Below are 23069 nucleotides of genomic sequence, written 5' to 3' on the forward strand. Positions count from 1 at the left end.
ATTCTTCTATTTTGGTCCATTTTTTATCTTTCCTGACTTCTCTGCATCATTTAACACTACTGACTACCTGCAGAGGCTCCACTTAAACACTCTCTCCTTCCTGGTTTTCTATGACCCTGTTCTCTGCTGGTTCTCTGACAAGTCTGAGCAATCCTTTTAGTCTTCATCCCTAGCCTACTCACTGTATATGGGTATATCTCAAGACTCTACCCAGAAGTGAAGCCAAGATGGCAGAAAAAAGGCAGAGACTTGCCTGAGCTCTCCCCAAAACCCTTCGGCACACCTTTAAATAATGCCCTAAAAAAATTCTGAAGCAGCAGAACCCATAAAAAGACGGGGTGAAATACTTTTCCAGCCAAAGACAACTTAGAAGATCAGAAACAGCCAGAAAGAAACAGTTCAAGTATCATGGAGCCACTGTCAGGATAACACAAGATTTAGCAGCTTCTACGTTACAGAATCAGAGGGCTTGGAATATGACATTCTGGAGGGCAAAGGAGTTAGGACTACAACCAACAATCACCTACCCAGAAAAACTGAGTATAATTTTTCAGGGAAAAAAAATGGTTATTCAATGAAATAGAGGACTTTCAAGCATTCTTGATGAAAAGACCAGAGCTGAATAGAAAATTTTACTTTCAAATATAAGACTCAAGAGAAGCATAAAAAGTTAAACAGGAAAGGGAAATCATAAGGGACTTAAGGTTAAATTGTTTACATTCCTACATGGGAAAATGATACTTGTAACTCATAAGAACTTTCTCATTATTTGGGCAGAGTATCTACAAACAGAGGGCACAAGTATGAATTAAACATAAAGAGATGGTATCTTTAAAAAAAATAAAATTAAGGGGTGAGAAAGAAGAATGCACTAGGAGAAAGGGAAAGGGAAAGATCAAATGGGGTATATTATATCACATAAAAGAGGCCAAAAAAAAGCTTTTACAGCAGAGGGGAAGCTGGGAAAGGTGGTAGGGAATGCTTGAACCTTACTCTCACTGGAAATGGCTCAAAGAGGGAATAATATACACACTCAATTGGGTATGGAAGTCTATCTTACCCTAAAGGAAAGTAGAGGATAAGAGAAGGACAGGGTAATAGAAGGATAGACTGGGGGAAGCAGTAGTCAGAGCAAAATACTTTTGAAGAGGGAAAGGATGAAAAAAGAGAATAGAATGAATAAACGGGTGAAATAGGATGGAGGGAAATACAGTTAGCAATCATAACTCTGAAAAAAAATTTTAAGCAAGTTTCTCTGATACTGACCTGATTTCTCAAATATACAGAGAACTGAGTGAAATTTGTAAAAATAAGAGCTATTCCCCAATTGATAAATGATCAAAAGATACGAACAGTCAGTTTTCAGAGGCTATCTATAGACACATGAAAAAATGCTCTAAATCACTATTGACTGGAGAAATGCAAAATAAAATAATTCTGAGATACTACCTCACACCTATCAGATTGGCTAATAGGACAGAAAAGGAAAATGAAACTGTTGGAGGTTATGTGGGAAAATTGAGATTGTTAATGCATTGTTGGTGGAGTTGTGAACTGATTCAACCATTACGTAGAACAATTTGGAACTATGCCCAAAGAGCTGTAAAACCATGCATACCCCTTGACCATAATAAATACCACTACTAGGTCTATATCCCAAGAGATAAAAAACAAAAAGGAAAAGGACCTATATGTACAAAAATATTTATAGCAGCTCTTTTCTTGTGGCAAAGAATTGGAAATTGAGGGGATGCCTATCAGTTGGGGAATGGCTGAATAAGTGGTATACAATTGTGATGGAATACTATTGTGCTGTAAGAAATAATAAGCAGGATGCTTTTAGAAAAACCTGTAAAGACTTACATGTGACTCAAAGTGAAATGAGAACCAGGAGAACATCATACACAGTAACAGCAATACTGTAAGATGATCAACTGTGAATGACTTAGCTATTCTCAGCAATACAATGATCCAAGACAACTGTGAAAGACTTATGATGAAAAATGCAATCCATCCCCAGAGAAAGAACTAATGAAGTCTGAATATAGATCAAAGCATATTTTTTAAAACTTTATTTTTCTTGTGGGTTTTTTTAGGGGGGGTCTATACTTTCTTTTACAACATGACTAATATGGAAATATGTTTTGCATGACTATTCATGTATAACATTAAATTGCTTGCCTTCTCAATGAGGGGGGTGAGGAGGGAGAGAATTTGAAACTCAAAATTTTAAAAACAAATGTTAAAACTGTTTTTACATGTAATTAGGGAAAAATAAAATACTAAACAAAGAATTTTTAATAAAGAGTCTGCCCCAGGCCCTCCTCACATATTAACTCCCCTGTTTCTGTTGAGGGCATTACCATGTTGTCCCTAACCCCTCCATCTTCCTAAGTCTTCTTACCCAATCAACTGTCAACTATAGTTGATTCCATCTCCACAATACATCTAGCATCCATAACCTTCTCTCTATTTACATAGCAACCAACTCAGTTCAAGCTCTTATCTATCTGATGGACTGTTAAGATTAGCTTTCTAATTGGTTTCGCAGCCTCTAGGTTTTCCCCTCTTCAATTCATCTTCTATACAGCTACTGAATTGATATTTCTAAAGCACAGCTCTGATCATGTTATTCCATTAATCAGTGTCCCCCTATTGCCTCAAGACAAAATATAAACACCTCTGTTTGAATCTTTACAATATGGTTCTAATCTGCTTTTCCAGATTTACTGTATATACACCCAGCCCTCCTCTGCTTCGATGTCCCCCTCAAGTACTGTGTTTAGCTCTCAATAACACATTTTGGGAAGGATTTAGAATCCATGGCTTCCTCGTAAGCTCAACTTAGGTACTACTTCCAACACGAAGCCTATCCTGATCTCTGCCAGCAAACTACTTTGTATATATTTTGAGTTTTAATGTTCATGTACATGCTGTCTTCTCCAACAGAAAGTAAACTCCTGCAGAAGTACTGCTTTGTTTTTTTCATCTTTGCATTGTTAGCACCTGACATAACATCTGGCAACACAGTCAGCATTTAATAAATGTTTGTTGAATTTCACTGAAGAACAATGATATTCTGGAAAGCATCCAGAAGAGGGCAACCAATATAGTGCAGGAACTCAAATTCATGCCATATGAATCAACATCAATTGAAGGAACTGAGTATGTTTAGCAGAAAGAGACAGTAACTTCAGGTATCTGAAGGGCTGACACAAAGATGAGTTAGAGATGTTGTTCCTGGCTCAAGAGAAAACCGGGAGCAATAGGTAGACATTGCAAAGGGCTGATTTAGACTGATTTTAAGAAAAAGTTAAAGCTGCCAAAGCCGAAGTGGGAGCCCAAAGGAAAACTCTCGCTCCCTGGAGAGCTGAGACACATAACTGACTCTTGGCTGTAGGAGCCAGACTGGAACAGAACGCCTCTTGGATTCCTTCTATATGCTATACAAGAATGGCACCAGCCCAGGTCAAATAGTATCAAAGGCAGGGGGCAAAATTGTGGTGAAGGATGAAAGCATAGTCAGGAAACTAGGGAAATAAATCAATAAAAAACCAAACCATAAACCATTAAGAAGCAATGTGATTCACTCAGGAATTAGTTAGCTTATTAACTGAGGGAGTAGGGACTTTTTAATGCAAAGCAAAGTTACAAATAACACATACAAGAAAAATATTTCTTTCACTATGCTTAACATCACTCGTTAAAAACTGGTGACAAAGTACTACTGTGCCCTATACCATATAAAAAAGAAGATGGTGAAAAATAAAATTCAGCTTAATCAACTCAACAAGTATTTACTGAGATGTGCTACAAAGTCAGGGTCTCTCTCATGGAAGTTGTACCCATACAAGAAAAATTCCTCCTTCCTATCTATACCTTTCTCCTCCCAGAAGCTGTGCAAATTACTTAAAGACAAGACTATTTGTGTTCTAGACTAAAACGTGGTTAAAGTGAACTGGCATCTAGCAGCAACAAGAAACAGGTTTGGAGACACAAAATTATAAAGAACTTACATATCAAAGTGTTTCCAAAAATCTAGATAACTAGATGTTTTACATATTAAAACTTAATTTGTACTAGAAAACTAAACTGAAAGATTAGAATATTCAAATACAAAGAACTACAATCACTCTCATATTGAAGATGATATTAAATTAACAAATAAGACATACTGTCCTGATATAAGACTTTCCAAGTTTCTTGGTATGGTCATATGAAAATCCACTCAACAAGCAAAACTTTGGCTGGGGCAGTCAGTTTTATAATTTTGTATACATTTGTATACATTCTCCCCACAAGCAGAATATAAGACCACTCTTCCAGGTAGATCTGCTCCATTTTCTCTGCTAACATCTGAGGCCTACCATTATAAATTAATTAATTTATTCCTATTAAAATTCCCTTCTAGATTTTGGGAAAGTGGGGTAAAAAGAGATAACATCAATAAAATGACGTTCCATACAACCTGCTAACAAAATCTATTGCTTCAAAACTCTAATATAAAAAAGGGAATGTTAAAAGCTTTTAAACTTTACCACTGTTAAAAGTCTGAGTAAAAATGCAAATTTGGCAACCTGAACAGCTATGAGATCAAAAAAGTCAAACTTTTTTATGTTTGACTTAATTTTTAAATTGTCAACATACATTCTTCTCCTTTGGCTTATCTAAGATCATACACCTTCTTGGTTCTCCTACTTCTCTGATTTCTCCTTCTAACTCTTACTGATTCCTCATCATCTTCTTGCTTCTCCCACAAAAAGAATACTCTCCATGGGTCTGCCCTAGCTCTTCTCTCTATACTCTCTCCCCTGGTTATTCCTTTCATTTTCATAATGTCAATTATTACTCCTTATAGATACCTCCCTATCATCACTGCATCCCAACTCTAGTCCTGTATTTCCAATATCCACCTGGATAAACCATCAGCAGACCAAAATTAAAACATCTAAAACCAAATTCATCATCTTCCCCATTCCCACCTTCCCAGAAAGGTTTTCTATTTTTATTAATGGCACCCACTTCCCAAAGCCCATAGTGGAGGAGTCAGCTTTAACTCTTGCCCCTTTCTTACCCCACACATCTAAATCAGGTGTCAATATTGATTTCCATCATCTGCACTTGACCTCTTTTTTCTTTTTCCACTCCCAAGGCAACCACTCAAGTTCTTGTTCTCTACAGAGTACTGTAATAGTTTCCCAGTTGTCTTCCCAGTCCCAGTTTACTTCTCCCTTCAATTCAGAATTTACACCACTTCACCCATCTATTGAAGTCCCTCCCTTCCTTTAAAGGCCAAACTCAAATGCCAATTTCTCCATGAGGTCTTCCTTAATGCCTTCCAAAGTGAAAATGATCTCTCCCCACTCAAATTTTCCCTGTTAACACTTTTCCTAAATCTATTCTTTGCACTTACTCGGTGTACATCAGTTAATACGAAGATTTGTCATTTCTCCCATAGCACTGTAATGAAAAAGCAGGGCCTGTGTCATATCCATCTTTATATTCCTAAAGCCTAGCATTGTACCTTGGACATAGTGGGCATTTAAATAGTCATTTGTTGACTTGAAATGCCAATTTCATTGTTTTAAATAAAAACTTCTCTGTCAATTATTATCTTATTCAACATTAAGCATCTACTATGTATTTGTGCTAAGCAGTAGAGAATATAAATGAGACATAGTTCCTGACCTGAAGAACTTTATCATTTAATATTTGCCTAATAAAGTGGAGTCTCCTCTTTTAACTTTCTCATAGGACTTTGAAAAACGTCAACATTAAATAAAAAAAAAAAACAAGGAGAGAGAGCTGTTAAAAAGAAAGCATTCATAAATATTTACTAAAAGTAGCATTTAGGCAAGTTTAGAACTATGATATAGTTTCTGTTCTGCTGCACAGAACATTTAATTTTATGTGACCTTGCTATTAAGATTAAAGTATCAATCATTTTAAAAACTTGACCAAACCCTTATCTCTCTATAAAAAGCTATGATATTACATGCTAATTTTAGCGTCTTGATCTGCTGTTGCTCTTTTTTAAACATACCAAGGTCAAGGGCAATATGATATCACTAGCAGAAACTTCATAATTTGTCTGACTTTCAGTTGAAAAACTTAAGCACTTCAAGGGACTGGTTTCATGATTCTATTTCAGATTTATAACAGTAGAAGATAGAAATTTTGAAAAACTAAATACTTATTCCAAGTGAAGTATACTTATTTTGGTATTTTTTTTTTTACAATGCTGAGAATTCAGTGCTACTCAGTTCTAATGGGATCTGAGAAGTATATCTTATTTTCCACACACAGCAAATTTGGATCTTCGGTAGTAATGACATACAAAGAGAAGATGGTAAAGTGAAACCCAAAGAGATGCCAAATCTAATTTTACCTTCAAGGCTCTTTCCAAAAATGACTCTACTTCTCTTAAAGGTGCTTAGTGGAGAAATCAATAGGAAGAGAAGAAACAAAAGTAACAATAGAAAAATTAAAAAGGAGATGAGTATTATATTTTAAAAAAAAGTAGTATTTAAATACTAACTTGTAAAAATCTAATTTTGCTAAAAAGATATACTTTCCTTTCTCTGGAATTCTTTTCCGCCTTTTCTCTGCCTCCTGGCTTCCCTAGTTTCCAAGTCTCAGTTTCTATAACAATGACTTTGCAAATCCCCCTTAATTCTAGTGCCTTCTGGGATTGTCTCCAATTTATCCTGAATGTGCCTTAGTTGTATATTGTGGGTCAAATGCTGTCTCCCCCATTAGACTGCGACCTCCATGAGGGCAGGGATTATTTTTGCCTTCTTTTTATTTCCAGTGTTTAGCATAGTCCCTGAAGAATAGTAAGTGATTAATAAATTCTCATTAATAAATGCTTAAAAAATAAGATGTTTGGGGCAACTGGGTGGCAAAGTGGATATGCCTTTGGAGTCAGGAGGACAATGAGTTCAAATCCAGTCTCAGACACATGACACTTACTAGCTCTGTGAACCTGGGCAAGTTACTTAAACCCAACTGCCTCACCAAAAAAGCAAAAATAAATAAACAAACAAATAAATGAATAAATAAATAAGATGTTGATATAAAAAAAAATGCATAGAACGTCAAAGCATTAGTAAGCTTATTTTATTCAAAAGAATCCACTACAAAAAGGGCAGCAGTTTCATCCCACAGGTATGGTCTCTTTAAACCACAATATACCATTTTCAAAGAATTGTATTTTATGTCCCAATGTGGAGTCTCAAGGGCATATGGGCATTTCAAATTACCAACCAGAATAGTTTAGTATTATGTTGGTTTATGCCTTCCTACTTGTAACAAAAACAGATGAATAATTTGTCAAATATTAGTATCTATACTATAAATGTGAGCAGTAATTGAAGAAAAAAGTAAACTACTTCAAGCACTTAGGGTAAAATAAAAGCACTGCAAAGACAATGTGCTCTCTAAAGCACTTCTAACATGGAAATACGGTGCAAAACTAATATTAAACACAAAATCAAAAAATTCAACAAAACAGATTTTAGGACTTAGGGGATTTTTTAATGTGGTTTTAGGTTGGGTTTTATTTGTCCAATTATTTTTTATTTATTTGTTTATTGCTGGGTATGGAGGATGGACTGTGATTTCATTGGTGTAGGGAACCCCATTTTTCCAAAGTTTTACTGATTCCTTTTTTTTTAATATCACAATCATTTCTAGATATTTTCCCCAATGAGACTTCCCTTGCAATAAAGAAAAACAATTAAGCAAAACCAACGAACTCAACGTCACATTTGATATTTTATATAAACCTGAGGACAAGAGAACAGAACAGGGTCACCAAGGTTAAAATGATTTTTATAATAATACTAAGGCATTTTGTTTTTAAGGCAATAATACTAAAGCCCTTTTCACACTCATTCTCTCAAGTGAACAGTGGCATTTTTCAGAGGTTACATGATCTGTGAGTTAAGATTTAGCTGCAAGCATTAAGACTGAATTAAAATCCCATTTACAACATTTGTACTTTTGCCTCATAAGTGTACAAATCTATAGATATGGCTATATTCGCCATTTTGCTTGCATTCATCCAGTATTAGCACCAAATAACCATCAAATATCTTTTATGTGAATGCTTGGCAACAAATACAAGTGGTGCTGATACATTCAAAGTGTTGAATAAGTTTTTTGAATCTCATGATTTATTCCGGAATAACTGTGTTAACATTTGTACTGACAGTGCCAAAGCAATGGTGGGTAAAACTGCTGGCAATTTAGCACGATTCAAGACAGTGGCACTAAACTATAGTCATTGTCTTCTTCACTACCACACACTCATAGTAAAAACAAATGTCAATTTCACTTAAGCATATCCTAGAAAAAGCAATAAAAGTTAATTTTATTAAATCTCAACCTTGAGGGGCAGCTAGGTAGTACAGTGGATAGAGCACTGGCCCTGGAGTCAGGAGGACCTGAGTTCAAATATGACCTCAGACCAAACACTTGACACTTACTAGCTGTGTGACCCTGGGCAAGTCACTTAACCCCAATTATCTAAAAAAAAAAAAAAAAATCTCAACCTTGAGTATATATAAGTCTTTTTAAAATTCTGTGTGACAAAATGTGCAGTATGCATAAAGCTGGATACTGAGGAATGGTTGTTTCTAGGAAAAGCTCTCGTGTGATTTTCATGAACCATTTTTTCTTGAAAGAACTGACAAACTATTGTTATTCAGACACGGCAGGCATGTTTTTGAAAATGACTGAAGTATGCCTGTCACTTCAAGGAAAACAACTGACAGTCTTTATTGCCAAAGTTAAAATTTGAGCTTTCAAGCAAAAATTAGAATTTTAGGAAACTTGTATTCCCACCTGGAGTTTGACAGTTTCCCAATACTTAAAAAAAAAAAAACAACTTTTTAATGGTGATAATACCAAATATTTTGGGGGGGAGGGGCCGCTAGGCAATGGGGTTTAGTGACTCGCCCAGGGTCACACAGCTAGTAAGTGTTTTTATGTGTCTGAGGCCAGATTTGAACTCAGGTCCTCCTGAATTCAGGGTGGGTGTTCTATCCACTGCACCACCTAGCTGCCCCCGAATATTTTTTTTATATTGTATAATGAAATGTGTCAAACATTATAAGATCTGCGTAACAGTAAACCAAATGACCAATGCATGATGTTATAAAATCATGCATAAGTAAAAGATCCATTCAGTACAAGACAGACCAATGGATTTTCATTGAACAGAACACACACACAAAGTTCATTGATATGATTCCAGATTCCATATTGCAACTATCCCTTAAGAAACTAGTACCTGTTGAGTGGACAAAGAATCTGAACACAAATTTTCAAAGCAAGAATTGTAAACCATTAACAATCATATAAAAAAATATTCAAAATTACTAATAAAAGAAATACAAATTAAAACTCTCACATTTTACCTCAGCCATCAATTGGAAAAGATGACAAGAGAGAGAAATAGTGTTGGAAGGACTGTAGAAAGAGAAAAATATTAATGAAAACACCACTAAAAGTCACTTGAACTCAAATTAGGCCATTATTAGAAATTCCAGAGGATAAATGATATAATACACTTCCCTTTCTTAACAGTGAATGGCAGAGAGGACTACAGGTGCCTACTGGCAGATTCTGAGGCTATGCTGTTTAAATTTACTCAGCATTTTCTTTGTTACAAGGGAGCATAGAAAAGGGGGAGATTTCGGGAAGTGTCTGTGTCTTAAAAAATAAAAGATATCAATAAAAATAAGTTTCAGGGAGGCAGCAGTAGATTACCCATACGCTGATTTTCCTCCCAAAATTACCTGCTTCCACAGCATGTGTTCTTTTACATTGCCCCTTTCCATATCTCACTGCTATGATCCAATATGTATTGTACACACTCTCTCCCCCAAAAAAAAAGGCTCTAAATAGTAGTACTCGCCTTTTCTTTTCATCCTCAGCAAAGGAAAACTCAAAAGCTCCTGATTATGCATGCCTATGTTTATTAATAGTTTAACATTAATAATACTGCATATTGCAGTATTGTATGTCAGATCTTGTTACTACAAACTTTCAGCAACTGTTCAAATCCTCTTATTATTATGGAACTTTGTCCTAGTCGCCAACTTTTAAAAAAATAAATGGATGATAATTTAGGTGGTTAGAAATATTTTGCTGTATAGAGATTTTCTTACAATTGCATTTGATCTTATAACTAAGAGGCAGTATGGTATTGAAAGCAGGCCTGGGTTCAAGTCCTCAGTCTGACACACAAAGGCTGTGTGACCCTGGCCCAAGTGACAAGCTTCTAGACAACTATCTAAGATTATAAATTACAGAAAAGGTTCTAATCTGCATTGATAAAACGCATCTCCTCACTGGCGGGGCTTCCTACTCAGATGAAAACATAGGTCCAATTTAAACATACACATGCATACACACACACACACACACACACACGAAAACTACTGACAGGATTAGAAAAGATAGCAGTCACCAAGTTTCTTAGTAATCATCTATAAGAAACATATCTCATTATCTACCTTTTTTTTTTTATCTAAGCCTGTTATTTCACCAATGTCAGGAATATCTGGTATAGAAACTGATGCAGATTAGCCAAGTAACTCTAAACTAGAGCACTAAGAGATCAGGTGATTTGATTCCAGTCTCCCAGCAAGTACATGTCAGAAGCAGGACTGAAACTTCTTCAGGCCAGAGCTGACTCAATATCCACTAGGCCATGCTGCCTCTTAGAGGCGAGGTCCTTTGTTTATATAAATAGGATTTTTTTGTCATAGGCCAGAAAACTATGGGGGGAAAAAAACTTTATTTAACAAATATATTCAATTACTTAATAACCTCCCTAGCTTAAGAAAAGTATAAATTTACAACTATGCAGAGATGTCTGTTTTTCTAAATTATAGCAATTTCCATCACTCTAGGAAGCAATGTTATTTACTACCAGCAAAGAAGCCAGAAACAATCAAGAGTTCTAAGGCAGAAAATAGAATGGAAAAGCTGGACAACTATGCACCGCTGAACTATATAATCAATAAGGTGACATCTTCCAACTATAGTGAATCATGAGATCAAACATATTCATAATTAGGAAAACAAATAGTTCAACACCAAATACAAAGAATTTTTTACCTGTGCTATTCTCCAAGCGTGGACAACTCAGAATTGACTCTAATGCTTTTTCAAGCAGATATTTCTCTTTCTTAGATGAAAAGAACTAACGAAAACAAAGGACAGACCACCTTAACAACAAAGCACTACACTGAGTCAAAAAGACAAGCAAATGGGATTAGAACGACACTAGTAAGGCTACATGGAAAATGTTCAAGAGGGAAGAATAAGTATACAAAGTCTCTTGAACGAATGAGCTAAGCTAAAAACTAAAGCATTTGATAAGTACTAAGGTATCACTTACTAGTAAAGCTGAGTGAACAACTGGAGGATTGGGGTGGTCCATAAATAAAATAAGGCCTGGCAGACATCCTTGATCCTGGACAATGGCTCGCCTATTTAGTGGGTCTGCTGCAAGATCCCGAAGCTGGTTAACCACCGACAGTGCATCAGGCTCGTCGTTCGTGGCGGCAGAGCTCATCTTCTATGCCATACGAGGAAATAAAGCCTTTTTTAAAAATTCTGTTGAGAAAAATAATTTAGTTAGCACTACAGAGGAGTGATTTAAATCTCCTAGATTACAACAGAAAACCTAAAAAGTGAATAGCTGAATTAAATTTGTAAGAAAGAAGGAAGGCTGGGCTACCTTGAGAGGCATCTACCCAGGACTCAGGAGGCACAAGTTTCCCTGTGCTCTGCCCTGCTCAGATCACATCTCCAGAGTATTGTACTCAGTTCTGAGAGTCACAGTTTAGCTGATAAATTGGATAGAGTAAAAGGGGGTCAATTAGAATGGTACAAATTCCAAAAGTTCTATCGTACGAAAAGTGGTTGAAGGAATTTGGAATATTGTGGTTAGAAGACAAGATCACAGGATCATAACTTTAAAGGTGGATGGGACCTTGCAGACCATCAAGTCCAACACTCTTATTTCAATTTTCATCAAACATTTGAAGGATTGTTGCATAGTAGAAGGATTAATTGACCTTGACAGGCAGAAGTGGAAGAGAGGGCAGAAGCTGCAAGAAGTAAATCTGGCTTGATAGGGACTGGAACACTGGTATAGTAAAGTAGCATTATCTCCCAGGAAGGAGACCATGTTTCTAGTCTCAGTTCTGCAAACTAATAAACTATGTAAAAATAAATATTTTAAAAAGCACTTAGGGGCAGCTAGGTGGCGCAGCGGATAGAGCTCTGGGCTTGGAGTCAGAAGGACCTGAATTCAAATCCAGTCTCTAACATGTTACACTTACTAGCCATGTGACCCTGGGCAAGTCAGTTAACCCCAATTGCCTCACCAAAAAAAAAAACAACTTACTTTCTCTGCATTTCATCATTTAACCTAACCCCTTTATAATGTAGTTATGTTATTCTAATTAGGAAGTATCTGTTTTGAAGAATGAAATTCAAGTAGGCAGAATATATGTAAAAGTTCTATTCATATCCAAAGTTTAAAAAAGTCAACTTTCTCTCTGTATGTTACTTGAGGTGTTACTTTTCAGTGGATGTTGTCCTTTTTAATGAAAAAGTAATCTGGACCATTTATTTATACTGGAACAAAAAAGAAAAGGTGTTAGAGATCACTTGACCTTGAAACCAATCTTCAAAAAGATTTTAAAACAAGGGCCAAATTTTCAAAGAGCAAGTTCTCAGCTGTACTGAATTTTTGCAAATGTATCCATTCCTGAATCACCATAGTCAAAAAAATCGCAGGTATAATTCTCCCTTTTTAGCTAAACTGGTTCTCAGACAGTAGAAACAATGTCTCTCTGGTTTTCAGCTTTGGTTAGAGTGGACAAAACTTGTGCTAAACCGGCACTACCTTGGAGAACCTAGACTCACCTTCGCACATAGATCAAATATCATTGCTATACTAACTTGTATTGATAAGATCCATGGTATATAAAGTAATAAGATGATATATAGGAATAATAATAATAACAGGTAGTATTTGCATGGTGCTCTAAGGTTTGCAGAATGCTTCACAAATATTGTGTCATTTGATATAAATCTATATATTTCCTCCCAAATGTACACCCACCCACATTTATACAGTATTGATTTCTTATTTACTCTACGTGTCAATGCTGCAGTTTCAAGGATGTCTTAGTGAAACAATCTTGAGCTGGAAGAGACCTACCTGAGAGGCCATCTAGTCCAACTGAAATATGAACATGAAATCTTCTCTACACTATACAAATCAAGAAGTCATTCAGCCTCTGCTGGAGTAACACATTCCCCTTTTAGATAGCCTCAATTGTTAAGTATGTTTTTTTAGAAAAGGCATCACACTAAAAAAAAAAAGTGTAAATAGGGCTCAAAACGGATGATTATTAAATTTTTCCTTTTGGTTCCCTATGTGAGCATGTATTGCTCATTGTGGTATGTGTATTACATATGTACAAGCCCTATGAAAACAGTAGCCTCAGTGCAGAACTGGAGGCATCCCAGCAAGCTAGTGGAAAGCCCCACCTCAGCATACCAGGAGGAGATCCTGAAACCCAGGTGGTAGAGCACGTAAACACCAACACCTGGACCCCCAATACCTCAGTGAAGGCGGGGAAACCGGTGGAAACCAGCTTGGAAAACCATCAGGTGCCTCAGCATTCTACAGCAACTGGCTCTCCCAGTGCCTTAGCAAAACTAAAGGAAGCAGTGCTCCAAAGGGCCCCAGGCAGATAAACATCCTGCAACATCCATCTAAAAGGAGCTAAAGAAAGTGAAAGGAAGGAAAGGCCAGGGTGAGCAGGAAATCTCCAGAAGCCACACTACCCAATCCTACCCCTAGAGTTCCAGTGTTGCTGATTCCAGTCCAACACCAGGTAAGCTGCCAGAACCCTACAGCTTCCAGCTGCCAGCACTGGAGGCCCCAGAACACAAAACCAGTGACCAGGCCCTAGGCTCCCAACACAAAAAGCTTGGGTCAGGGCCCTCTGCTCCCCAGAAGGAGAGTTCAATCTCTTTAAAGGTCAGGAAATAAGCAAACACCATGAGCAAAAAGAAACGTCCAATACATGGGAAGAGTGAAGATTAAAGCAGAAATTCTGAAGATGACAATACTGTCAACAAACCCACATCTAGAACCTCAAAAGGGAATATGAACTGGTCTGAAGCCCAAAAAGTCACCTTAGAAGAGCTCAAGAAGGATTTTAAAAGTCAAATGAGAGAGGTAGAAGAAAAATGGGAAAAGAAATGAGAGGTATGCAAGAGAGAGTCAATAACTTGGAAAAGGAAGGACAAAAATTAACTGTAGAAAACAAGTCCTTAAAAAATGCAATTGGCCAACTGTAAAAAAAAAAAAGTACACTGAAGAAAACAAGTCCCTAAAAAATACAATTGGCCAAATGGAGAAGGAGGTACAAAATCTAATAGAAGAAAACAATTTGTTAAAAATTAGAATTGGGCAAATGGAAGCTAATGACTCTATGAGAGCAAGAATCAGTCAAACAAAAACAAAAGAATGAAAAAATAGATGAAAATGTAAAATACCGCATTGGTAAAACGACTGACCTGGAAAATCCATCCAGGAGAGACAAGTTAAAAATTATTGGTCTACCTGAAAACCATGATGAAAAAAAGAGCCTGGACAGCATCTTTCAAGAAATCAGCAAAGAAAACTGCCCTGAGGTCTTAGAACCAGAAGGTAAAATAGTCTTCGAAAGAATCCACAATCACCTCCTGAAAGAGATCCCAAACTGAAAATGCCAAGGAATATTGTAGCCATATTCCAAAATTAGCAGGTCAAAGAGAAAATATTGCAAGCAGCCAGAAAGAAACAATTTAAATAGCATGGATCCACAGTCAGGATTACACAGGACCTTGCAGCTTCTACATTAAAAGACTGTAGGGCATGGAATACAATATTCCATAAGGCAAAGGAACTTGGATTACAACCAAGGATCAACTACCCAGCAAAAATGGGCAAGATCTTTCAGGGGAGATGGATATTCAACAAAATAGGGGACTTTCAAACCTTCCTGATAAAAAGACCAGAGCTCAACAGAAAATTCGATCTTCAAATACAAGACTCAAGAGAGACATAAAAAAAGTAAACGGGACAGAAAGAAACAATATGTATTAATAAGAGCAAACTGTTTACATCCCTACAAGGGAAGATGACACTTGTAACCCTTGAGAACTATATTGTTATTATGCCATGTTAAAGGGGTATACATAAAGGGGATGGATATAAGTTGACTTTGATGTAATGATAAAAAAAAAATCTAATCAAGTGGGTTAAATGGATGAAAGTAATTAATTAATCTGATCTAACTAAGAAAACGTACTGAGAGAAAAGGAAAGGAGGAGGCAGACAAGGGTACATTAATTTACAGGAAAAGGCACAAAAACCTATTACAGCAGAGGGAAAGAAGGGAGGGAGATTGGCATTGTTTGAACCTTACTCTCATCAGATTTGGTTCAAGAAGGGAATAACAATCAGGTACTAATATTGCTAGACTTAACCCTTCTCAGCAATATAAGGATCTAAGACATCTCCAAAGGCCTCATGATGAAAAATGCTATCCACATCCAAAGAAATAACTATGGAGTTTGAATGCAGATCAAAGCATACTATTTGCTATTTTTTTCCTTCTGTTGTGTTTTGTTTCCTCTTTCTGGTGGTTCTTCCTATTGGTTCTAATTCTTACTTACAACATCACTAATGTGAAAATATGTTTAATAGGAATGTATATGTATAGCCTATATCAGATTGTGTGCTATCTTGGAGAGGAAGGTGGGGATGGAGGGGGAGAAAAATTTAAAACTCAAAAGCTTATGGAAGTGATTGTTGATAAATCAAAATAAATTAATTTAAAAATAAATAAATTTAATTTAATTTAAAAAAAGAAAAAAGGAGCCTCTAGAACACCAATGGCTGGTTTCCAGACAAGTGACCCAATTCAGATCTCTGAGAGCCAGGCACATTATCAGTAACAGGACTTTTTGTATGCTATTAGACCGTGGTTCCTCATTAATGCTTTTCCACCTAAGGGAAACCCTTGGGGAAAAAAATTTTCATAGGGTTTTATGCTATTCCCTCCCAAAATGCTCTTAAACCACAGCTACTGGCTTTTCCCACCCCAAGCCTGAGAAACAATATGTAGTTAGGCTTCAGAACACTCAAATACCCGAAGCAGATACCCACTGCTCAAACACATATTGGAGGTCTTCTCTGGGCTATGTGCTTAGCTTTGGGCAGAATAAAAAGAGTAGTAAGTTCCAAGGGGGTTGTGAGACAGAGGTCAGGCACTGAACTTATCTAGTATTTCAAAGGCCAACAATCCTGGCATGCATTTTCATTTTTCTTGAAATCAGACAGAAGACAGGAGGAGACTTCTAAAGCAGCTTTAACACAAAATAAAATGAAATGATACCTTTCTTCAAAAGTTAGAGACAAAACTGAATATTCTAACAGATGAAAATATGCAATTTCAACACAGTTCCTTTTGTACATAATAACTTACTCTGCTACCCTTATAACGAATCAGGCTCAGATGAGGAAAAACCTCAGCGATAGATCCTATACAGCTATTCACCAGGAAAAAAGGGCCTACCCAATAAAGGCATCTTTCTGCATGCTTGCCCTGGGAACAGTAATCAAAACAATGCTATCACAGTTACTAAAAAACAAAACAAAACAAAACTGTGTAAATCCACTATCCTATGGCGGCAATCACATTCCCAGACTCCTAGGCCAAAACTCCATTCTCTGTTCCATTTTCCTGTAAGAGTTATATCCCCCTATTAAAATGTAAATTCCTTAAGGAAGAAATTACCTGTCAGATCTATGGACAGGAGAAGAGATCACGACCAAACGAGATAAAGAAGGTACAGAAGAAATTAAAATGAACAATTTTGATTACATGAAATTTAAAAATTTTGGTACAAATAAAACCAATGTAGTTAAAATTAGAAGAGAAGCATGTAAATGAAAAAATCTTTGCAGCAAGCTTCTTTGATAAAGGTCTAATTTCTAAGACATTTAGTGAACAAAGTTAAATTTTTAAGAATAAGAGCCATTCTCCAAGGTCCAAGGTCTCCATGGTTCAAAGATATGAACAGGTTTTTTTCAGAGGAAGAAATCCAAGTTATCAAATAGCCATATGAAAAATGCTCTAGAACACTAATAATTAAGAAAAATGCAAATTAAAACAACCCCAAGGTTTATACCTCAGATGCATCAGATTGTCAATGCGGACAAAAAAAAAGGAAATGATAAATGCCAGAGGAGTTTTGAGAAAACAGGTACATTAGTGCACTTAGTAGAATGATGAATTGGTCGAGACATTTTGAAAAGCAATCTATGTAAGGAAAATAACTCTTACTGATTATCCAAATAGTTTGGTTTTTCATATAAATTGCAGCAATCCTACATTAATTCCCAAAGGTTAATTTGTTAGTTTAAGAAGCTTTTAAAAAAAAAAAAAAACCCTAATATTTTCGTATCCTTCCCACTTTGAAATCCTCATGCTGCACCCTTCACAATAAGTTTTAAAAGGATAAGAGTGTGTGTGTTATCATCTCTATGACCTTTCTTCTTTTTCTTCAGTCCTTTCTCTTAAGATAACTCAATATCAAATGGAATAGACACCTGTGACATATTCAGTAATTTCATTAAGCCCCACAGACCCAGTTATCATCTCTAGGCAGATGATTCCCAAGTCTTTTTGTTCTAGGCTAATCTTTCACCTGAATTCCAGTTCTGAATAACCAATTATTTACTGGAAACCCCCATGTGGCTCAAACTTAACACATACAAAACAGAATTCATTATATTTCTTCCTAAATGAACACCTCCTCTAAATATCCTTATTTTGGCTGAGAGAACATCTTTCCCTTCCCTCCCCTATTCAATCAGTTGCTAAGTTCTAGCAATTCTACCTCCACATCATTTCTCACATACATCCCCCACTTTCACTCCACTCATACAAAGGCAGTATGATACCATGGAAACAATGTTGTATTTAAAGGCAAGGGATATAGGTTCAAACCCTAAATGCAACTTATTATCTGTGTTACCTTGGTAATGTCACTTCATATCTCTTGAGCCTCATATATAAGATGAGAGGTTGGGGAAAGATGACTTCTAGGTTCTCTTATCTCTCAAAGTATGATTCTATGACATTTCATTGCCTCCTATTTGGGCTACTGTAAAAGCAACCTAATTGGTCTGCCTGCTTCCTATCTCTCTCCTCCTTAATTCAATCTTTTTACACAACTATAAAATAACTACTCCTACAACATGGACCTGATCATGACACTTCCTACACTTTTTAGGATAAAACACAAACCTCTATGCCTGGCATTTAAAGCACTGCGAAGTACAGGTTCCACATATTTGTCTAGAAGTAATCATATCATTTCCCTTTACATACACCATGTTCCAGTCAAATTGGCCCACTACCTTTTTTGTCAAAAAGGACATTTCATTTCCTGCCTGAGTCCTTGTACAGATTGTCCCCCATGAGTCAATTCAATGCAATAATTATTTCCTAAACTGCTTAATACACACCAGGCACTATACTAGAAAAACAAAGACAAAATAGTCACTGTCTTCAAGAAGTTTACATTCTCCTGGGGTTAGGGAGAGAAATACACCATGAATACTGAGAGGTAAATGCAAGATACAAACATACACACATTATAGGGGAGAAGGGGTCACACTAATAACTAGGTAACATTACTGTCAGAGGTAGAACTTCAGTTGAGCTTTGAAGGGAGCTGAGGGTTACAACAAATGGGGATGAGTAGAGAACACTCCAGGCATAGGAGAAAACCTCTGCAAGGGCATGGAGGCCAGAAACTAAAGTCACCTTTGGAGAATGGCAAGCAGGCAAGTTTGGCTGGAACTTATTACACAAAAGGGAGTAATGTATAATCATCCCAGAAAAATAAGCAGCAACAAGACTACAAGACTATAAAGAGTCTTACGTGCCAAATAGACACGTTTTATCAAAGAGGCAACAGGGAACCACTGAAGCTTCTGGAGCAGAAGGAACTAGGGTGGATGTAACATAAATGGAAAGAAGGGGAGAAACGAGAGATGATGGAATGAAAGGTGGAAATGACAAGCCTTGACAATTTATTGGATACAGGGGTGAGGGGCAGTGTAAAGAACTAAAGATCATTCTGAGGCTGTAAACCCAGGGGACTGGAAGAATAGTGATACCCTAAAAAGAAATAGGAAAGGAGTTTAAGGGGAAAATAATGAGTTTTGTTTTGGACTTGTTGAGTTTTAAATACCTATAGGACACCCAAGTAGAAGGGTTCAGAAGATAAACTGAAGCTCAGAAGACAGAAAAGAGCTGGATATGTATATATACCTTTGAGAGTCATCTGCATACAGAGAGCAGAACCAGTGGTAGCTGATAAGATCCAGACAAAAGGAAATGGGGGCCAGAATCCTGGACTATACAAAAGCAGGAGGGGACAGGACCAGGATGATGATCTTGCAATGGATTCTGAAAACAGCAGCTTCAGGAAAACCTAGGAGACACAGTATCCAGAAAGAGAGGACACCTAGTCAACCGTGTAAGATTAAGAAAAATGAGGACTGAGAAAAGCCCACTGGACTTAGCAAAGAAGAGAATGCCTGGTGACCTTGGAGCTCATCTTAGGAGGATGGGGAAGGGAAAAAAAGCTGGGTTGAGGAATGGGAGGTAAGAAAATGAATTTTTTCTAAATGTCAATGAAAAGAGAAGAAATACAGTTTGATAGTTGCAAGGGACCATGGGTTCAAGGAAAGGTTTTTATGGATCAGAAGGATGTGGACACATTTGTACCTAATGGCTAAGGAAATTAAAAAGAGGGATGAATAAAGAAGCATGCTCCTGGAGATGGGATCAAAGATACAAGTACAAAGGTTGGCACTGGCAAAAAAGAAGACATAACTATTATTAAGAGAATGAAGCAAAGAAGGAGAATGGAGAAAGATGGTCTCAGAATCCCTAGTTTTCTTCAAGGATCAGATCAAGTACCACCTTCCACAGTAAGTCTTCTCTGGTCTGCCCAGTTGTTACTTTTCTCTCCTTCCTCAAACAATCTTGTATTTTAATTTATATGTACATATCTTGTATCTCTGAAAAAACAAGCAAGGTCCTTGAGGGTAGGGGCCATTTCATCTTTACTTTTGCATACCCAGAGTCTCTCATACTGCACTGCCCACAAGTAGAGGCAGGGACTGGGATAGGACACGTACCTGTGATTTCACTGGCATACAGAATTCTCTAGTGAGGAAACTCCCTTTACCAATGCAGTCTGGCACTTTTTCTAATTTTAGAGTCTCTTAAAGCACTGAGAAGTTAAGTAACCTGCACAGGGTCACATGAACATTACATGTCAGGAACAAGACTTGAACCTGGATCTTCCTGGCTCCAAGGCTTGATGTTTAACCACTAGGTCATGCTGCTTCTACATAAATAAATGCTTAATAAATATTTGTTTAGCTGAATTTTAAGGATAAGACCTTCAGAAGACTACACATTCATCTAGCAAGAAAACCCCAAAAATGGGGTCACAAAGAGTCAGACAGAATGTGTACAACAGAATCAGGAATTACACAGATCTTGTTAGTTTAAACAAACCACCGTACATTACTCAGAAAGCAATGGCATACGCACAGTTTGAAAAGAGCCAATTATACCAAAACCTTCTGTGGCTATCACTGCTACCCTCACACACTTGGTAAAAAGCAGCCAAAATATTATGAAGTGAAATGTAATATGCAGATAAAATGAGGTGCTGAAAAGCAAGAAAAGAGTAAAGTTCCTATAGCAATTCCAAAACTGAGTCCATTTTTCCCCCAAACTCTTTCTTCTTCCTTTTGAGGGTACCCCCATATTTCTAGTCATCCAAGTTCACATTCTCAGTTATCCTCAACTCTTCTCTCACCTTTCATATCTAATCAAGTTGCCAAGTCTTGTTCATGTCCATAACATCTCTTTCATCAGGTCCCTTCTCTCCACTCACAGGGCTACCATGTTTACAACCTTTTTCATTCCTCACCTGGATCATTGCACCAACTTCCTAAGTGGCCTCCCAATTTCTTTCCATTCCAATCCATAATCACCTACTCAAAAAGCATCAGTGCCTCTCCCTATTAACTATAAACTCAAATACAAACTCCTATGTTTGGCATTTAATGCCTTCTACAACCTGGCTTCCACCTATCTTTCCAGGCTACCCGGAAAGTGCTCGTTCCTTTTGCCTACATTAACAGTCCAGAGAAGCTTCATTATTTGATATTCTTCATACATGACATTCCAGAAACACACTTCACCGCACTTTTCATTAAGTGCTTTAATTAAATCATTAAGAGCTTTTTGTGCTAGTCATTATACTAAGGGCTAGGATTACAAAGAAAGACTGAAACAGTCGCTGCCCTCAAGGAATTCATAATCCAGTGGGAGAAATAAAAAGTGTCAACAACTATGTGTAAGCTACATGTGTATATGTATGTGAACACACATATACATACAAATACATATTCACTGTCTGTTTATGTTTATGCATATATACATATATACACTATATATATATACACACATACAGAGTAAATTGGAGGTAATCTCAGGCAAAAGCACTAACAGTGGAAGGCTAGGAGGCGACTGGGAAGGGGGACAGAGACTCTCAAAGGCCTCTTGCAGGAGGCTGGATTTGATCAGGCTTAAGGAAAGCCAGAAGACAAAGAAGAGGGAAATCATTCCAGACGTGGAGGGAAGGCCAGTGAAAAGGCAGAACCGGGAGATGGAGGGTTGTGTACAAAGAAATGCACTATCCTCACGTTTCTACCTTTGCATTCCTAGTTTACTTCATAGCTCAGTTCAAGCACAACCTTGCTTACCCTCCCCCTCCCCGACAGCCCAGCTACTAGTGCCTTTGTCTCCAGCCCCCACCCAGAAATTAACTTATACTTAGTGTATATGTATTTTGCTTACTCATACGTGCCTCCAATTTCCCTTATAGAATATAAGCTCCCTGAAGGCGGGGAATGTTTCGTGTTTGTTTGGCTTTTTGTCTTTGCACCCCTATAGCCCAATCACAGCCCCTAGTTCCAATCAGGGGTTGAAGTTATAAGTGCTGATTGACATGACCAGTGAAAGGATGGGGGCGGATGGACAGTATTGGAGAAGACCAGGACACACAGGCTCCAACAAGACCCAACCTGGGGCCGAGAAAGAAGCCACGGACCTCGGGCCGACCAATATCCAAGGCCTCGCAGAGCTGGCCGTCCTAGCTGGGGTGAGTGCCGACCCACCCCCCAAGCCCTAGCGGTCGTTTGGCTCCGCCTGGCTTTGGCCGGCGTTTTGTCCTCCTGCCCACCAGCTCGCCTCACTGCCCGGCGGGCTGCGACGTCCCAACGTACCGACGCTCCGAGGGCAGCTTCACGCATCCAGGCCCCGCCGCATCGTGAAGCCGCACGGTCGGGAGCCTTCCAAGGCTGCGGAGGCGGCTCCGTTCGTTGCCCCAGCCGCGGCTGCCGGGAGAAACCCACCCACCCTCGACCCCTCGGAGAACGAAGAGGCTTTAGAGAGCTAGGGGCCAGGGAATAGGAGCGGACAGCGGGCTCTAGCCCAGTGACCCTATCACTTCTGCCGTCTCTGCGAGCTCATTGGCCCTAAGCTCGAGATCAATTTCCGCCAATTCCCGCAGTTCTTCTTAGGCTGCGATGGTCGTTGGCTGCGGCGAAAAAAGAGTTGTGGCCTTATAGAGACAGAGCCAATGGGAAACCAGAAACGCTGGAATGGACCTCGCGCTTCACCGTCCGCCTGGGCTCTGCCTAAAGGAGAAATCTCGTGGATTTGAGTCTTAGAAAAAAAGCGCTGATTTCAGCTTTGGAACTACAATTCCCAGAATTCAGTGTGACTTGAAAGCCTCTCATTTGTAGTGCTCCCAATTGAAGCCGCTGGGCGGAAAACTATATTTCCCAGGAAGCAGTTGGTTCAGCCTTTGATAACTTT

At 37.9% G+C, this 23069-nt stretch overlaps 1 protein-coding gene across 1 annotated transcript in view; it reads right to left on the bottom strand.

Moving 5' to 3' along the window:
* The window catches only part of LOC114053700 (armadillo repeat-containing protein 1), a 90347-nt gene extending 67661 nt beyond the window's left edge, over window positions 1-22686 (bottom strand). Inside the window, exons 1-2 of the mRNA XM_027876821.1 lie at window positions 22475-22686; window positions 11414-11631 (exon numbers count right to left, since the gene is read on the bottom strand). Coding sequence (XP_027732622.1) covers window positions 11414-11590 — 177 coding nt within the window. The 5' untranslated portion in view covers window positions 11591-11631; window positions 22475-22686. The remainder of the gene's footprint in view (window positions 1-11413; window positions 11632-22474) is intronic.
* Window positions 22687-23069: the final 383 nt, after the last annotated feature.

Source organism: Vombatus ursinus, unplaced genomic scaffold, assembly GCF_900497805.2.
Source record: "Vombatus ursinus unplaced genomic scaffold, bare-nosed wombat genome assembly UNPS02014812.1, whole genome shotgun sequence".
In the NCBI taxonomy this organism is placed as follows: domain Eukaryota; kingdom Metazoa; phylum Chordata; class Mammalia; order Diprotodontia; family Vombatidae; genus Vombatus; species Vombatus ursinus.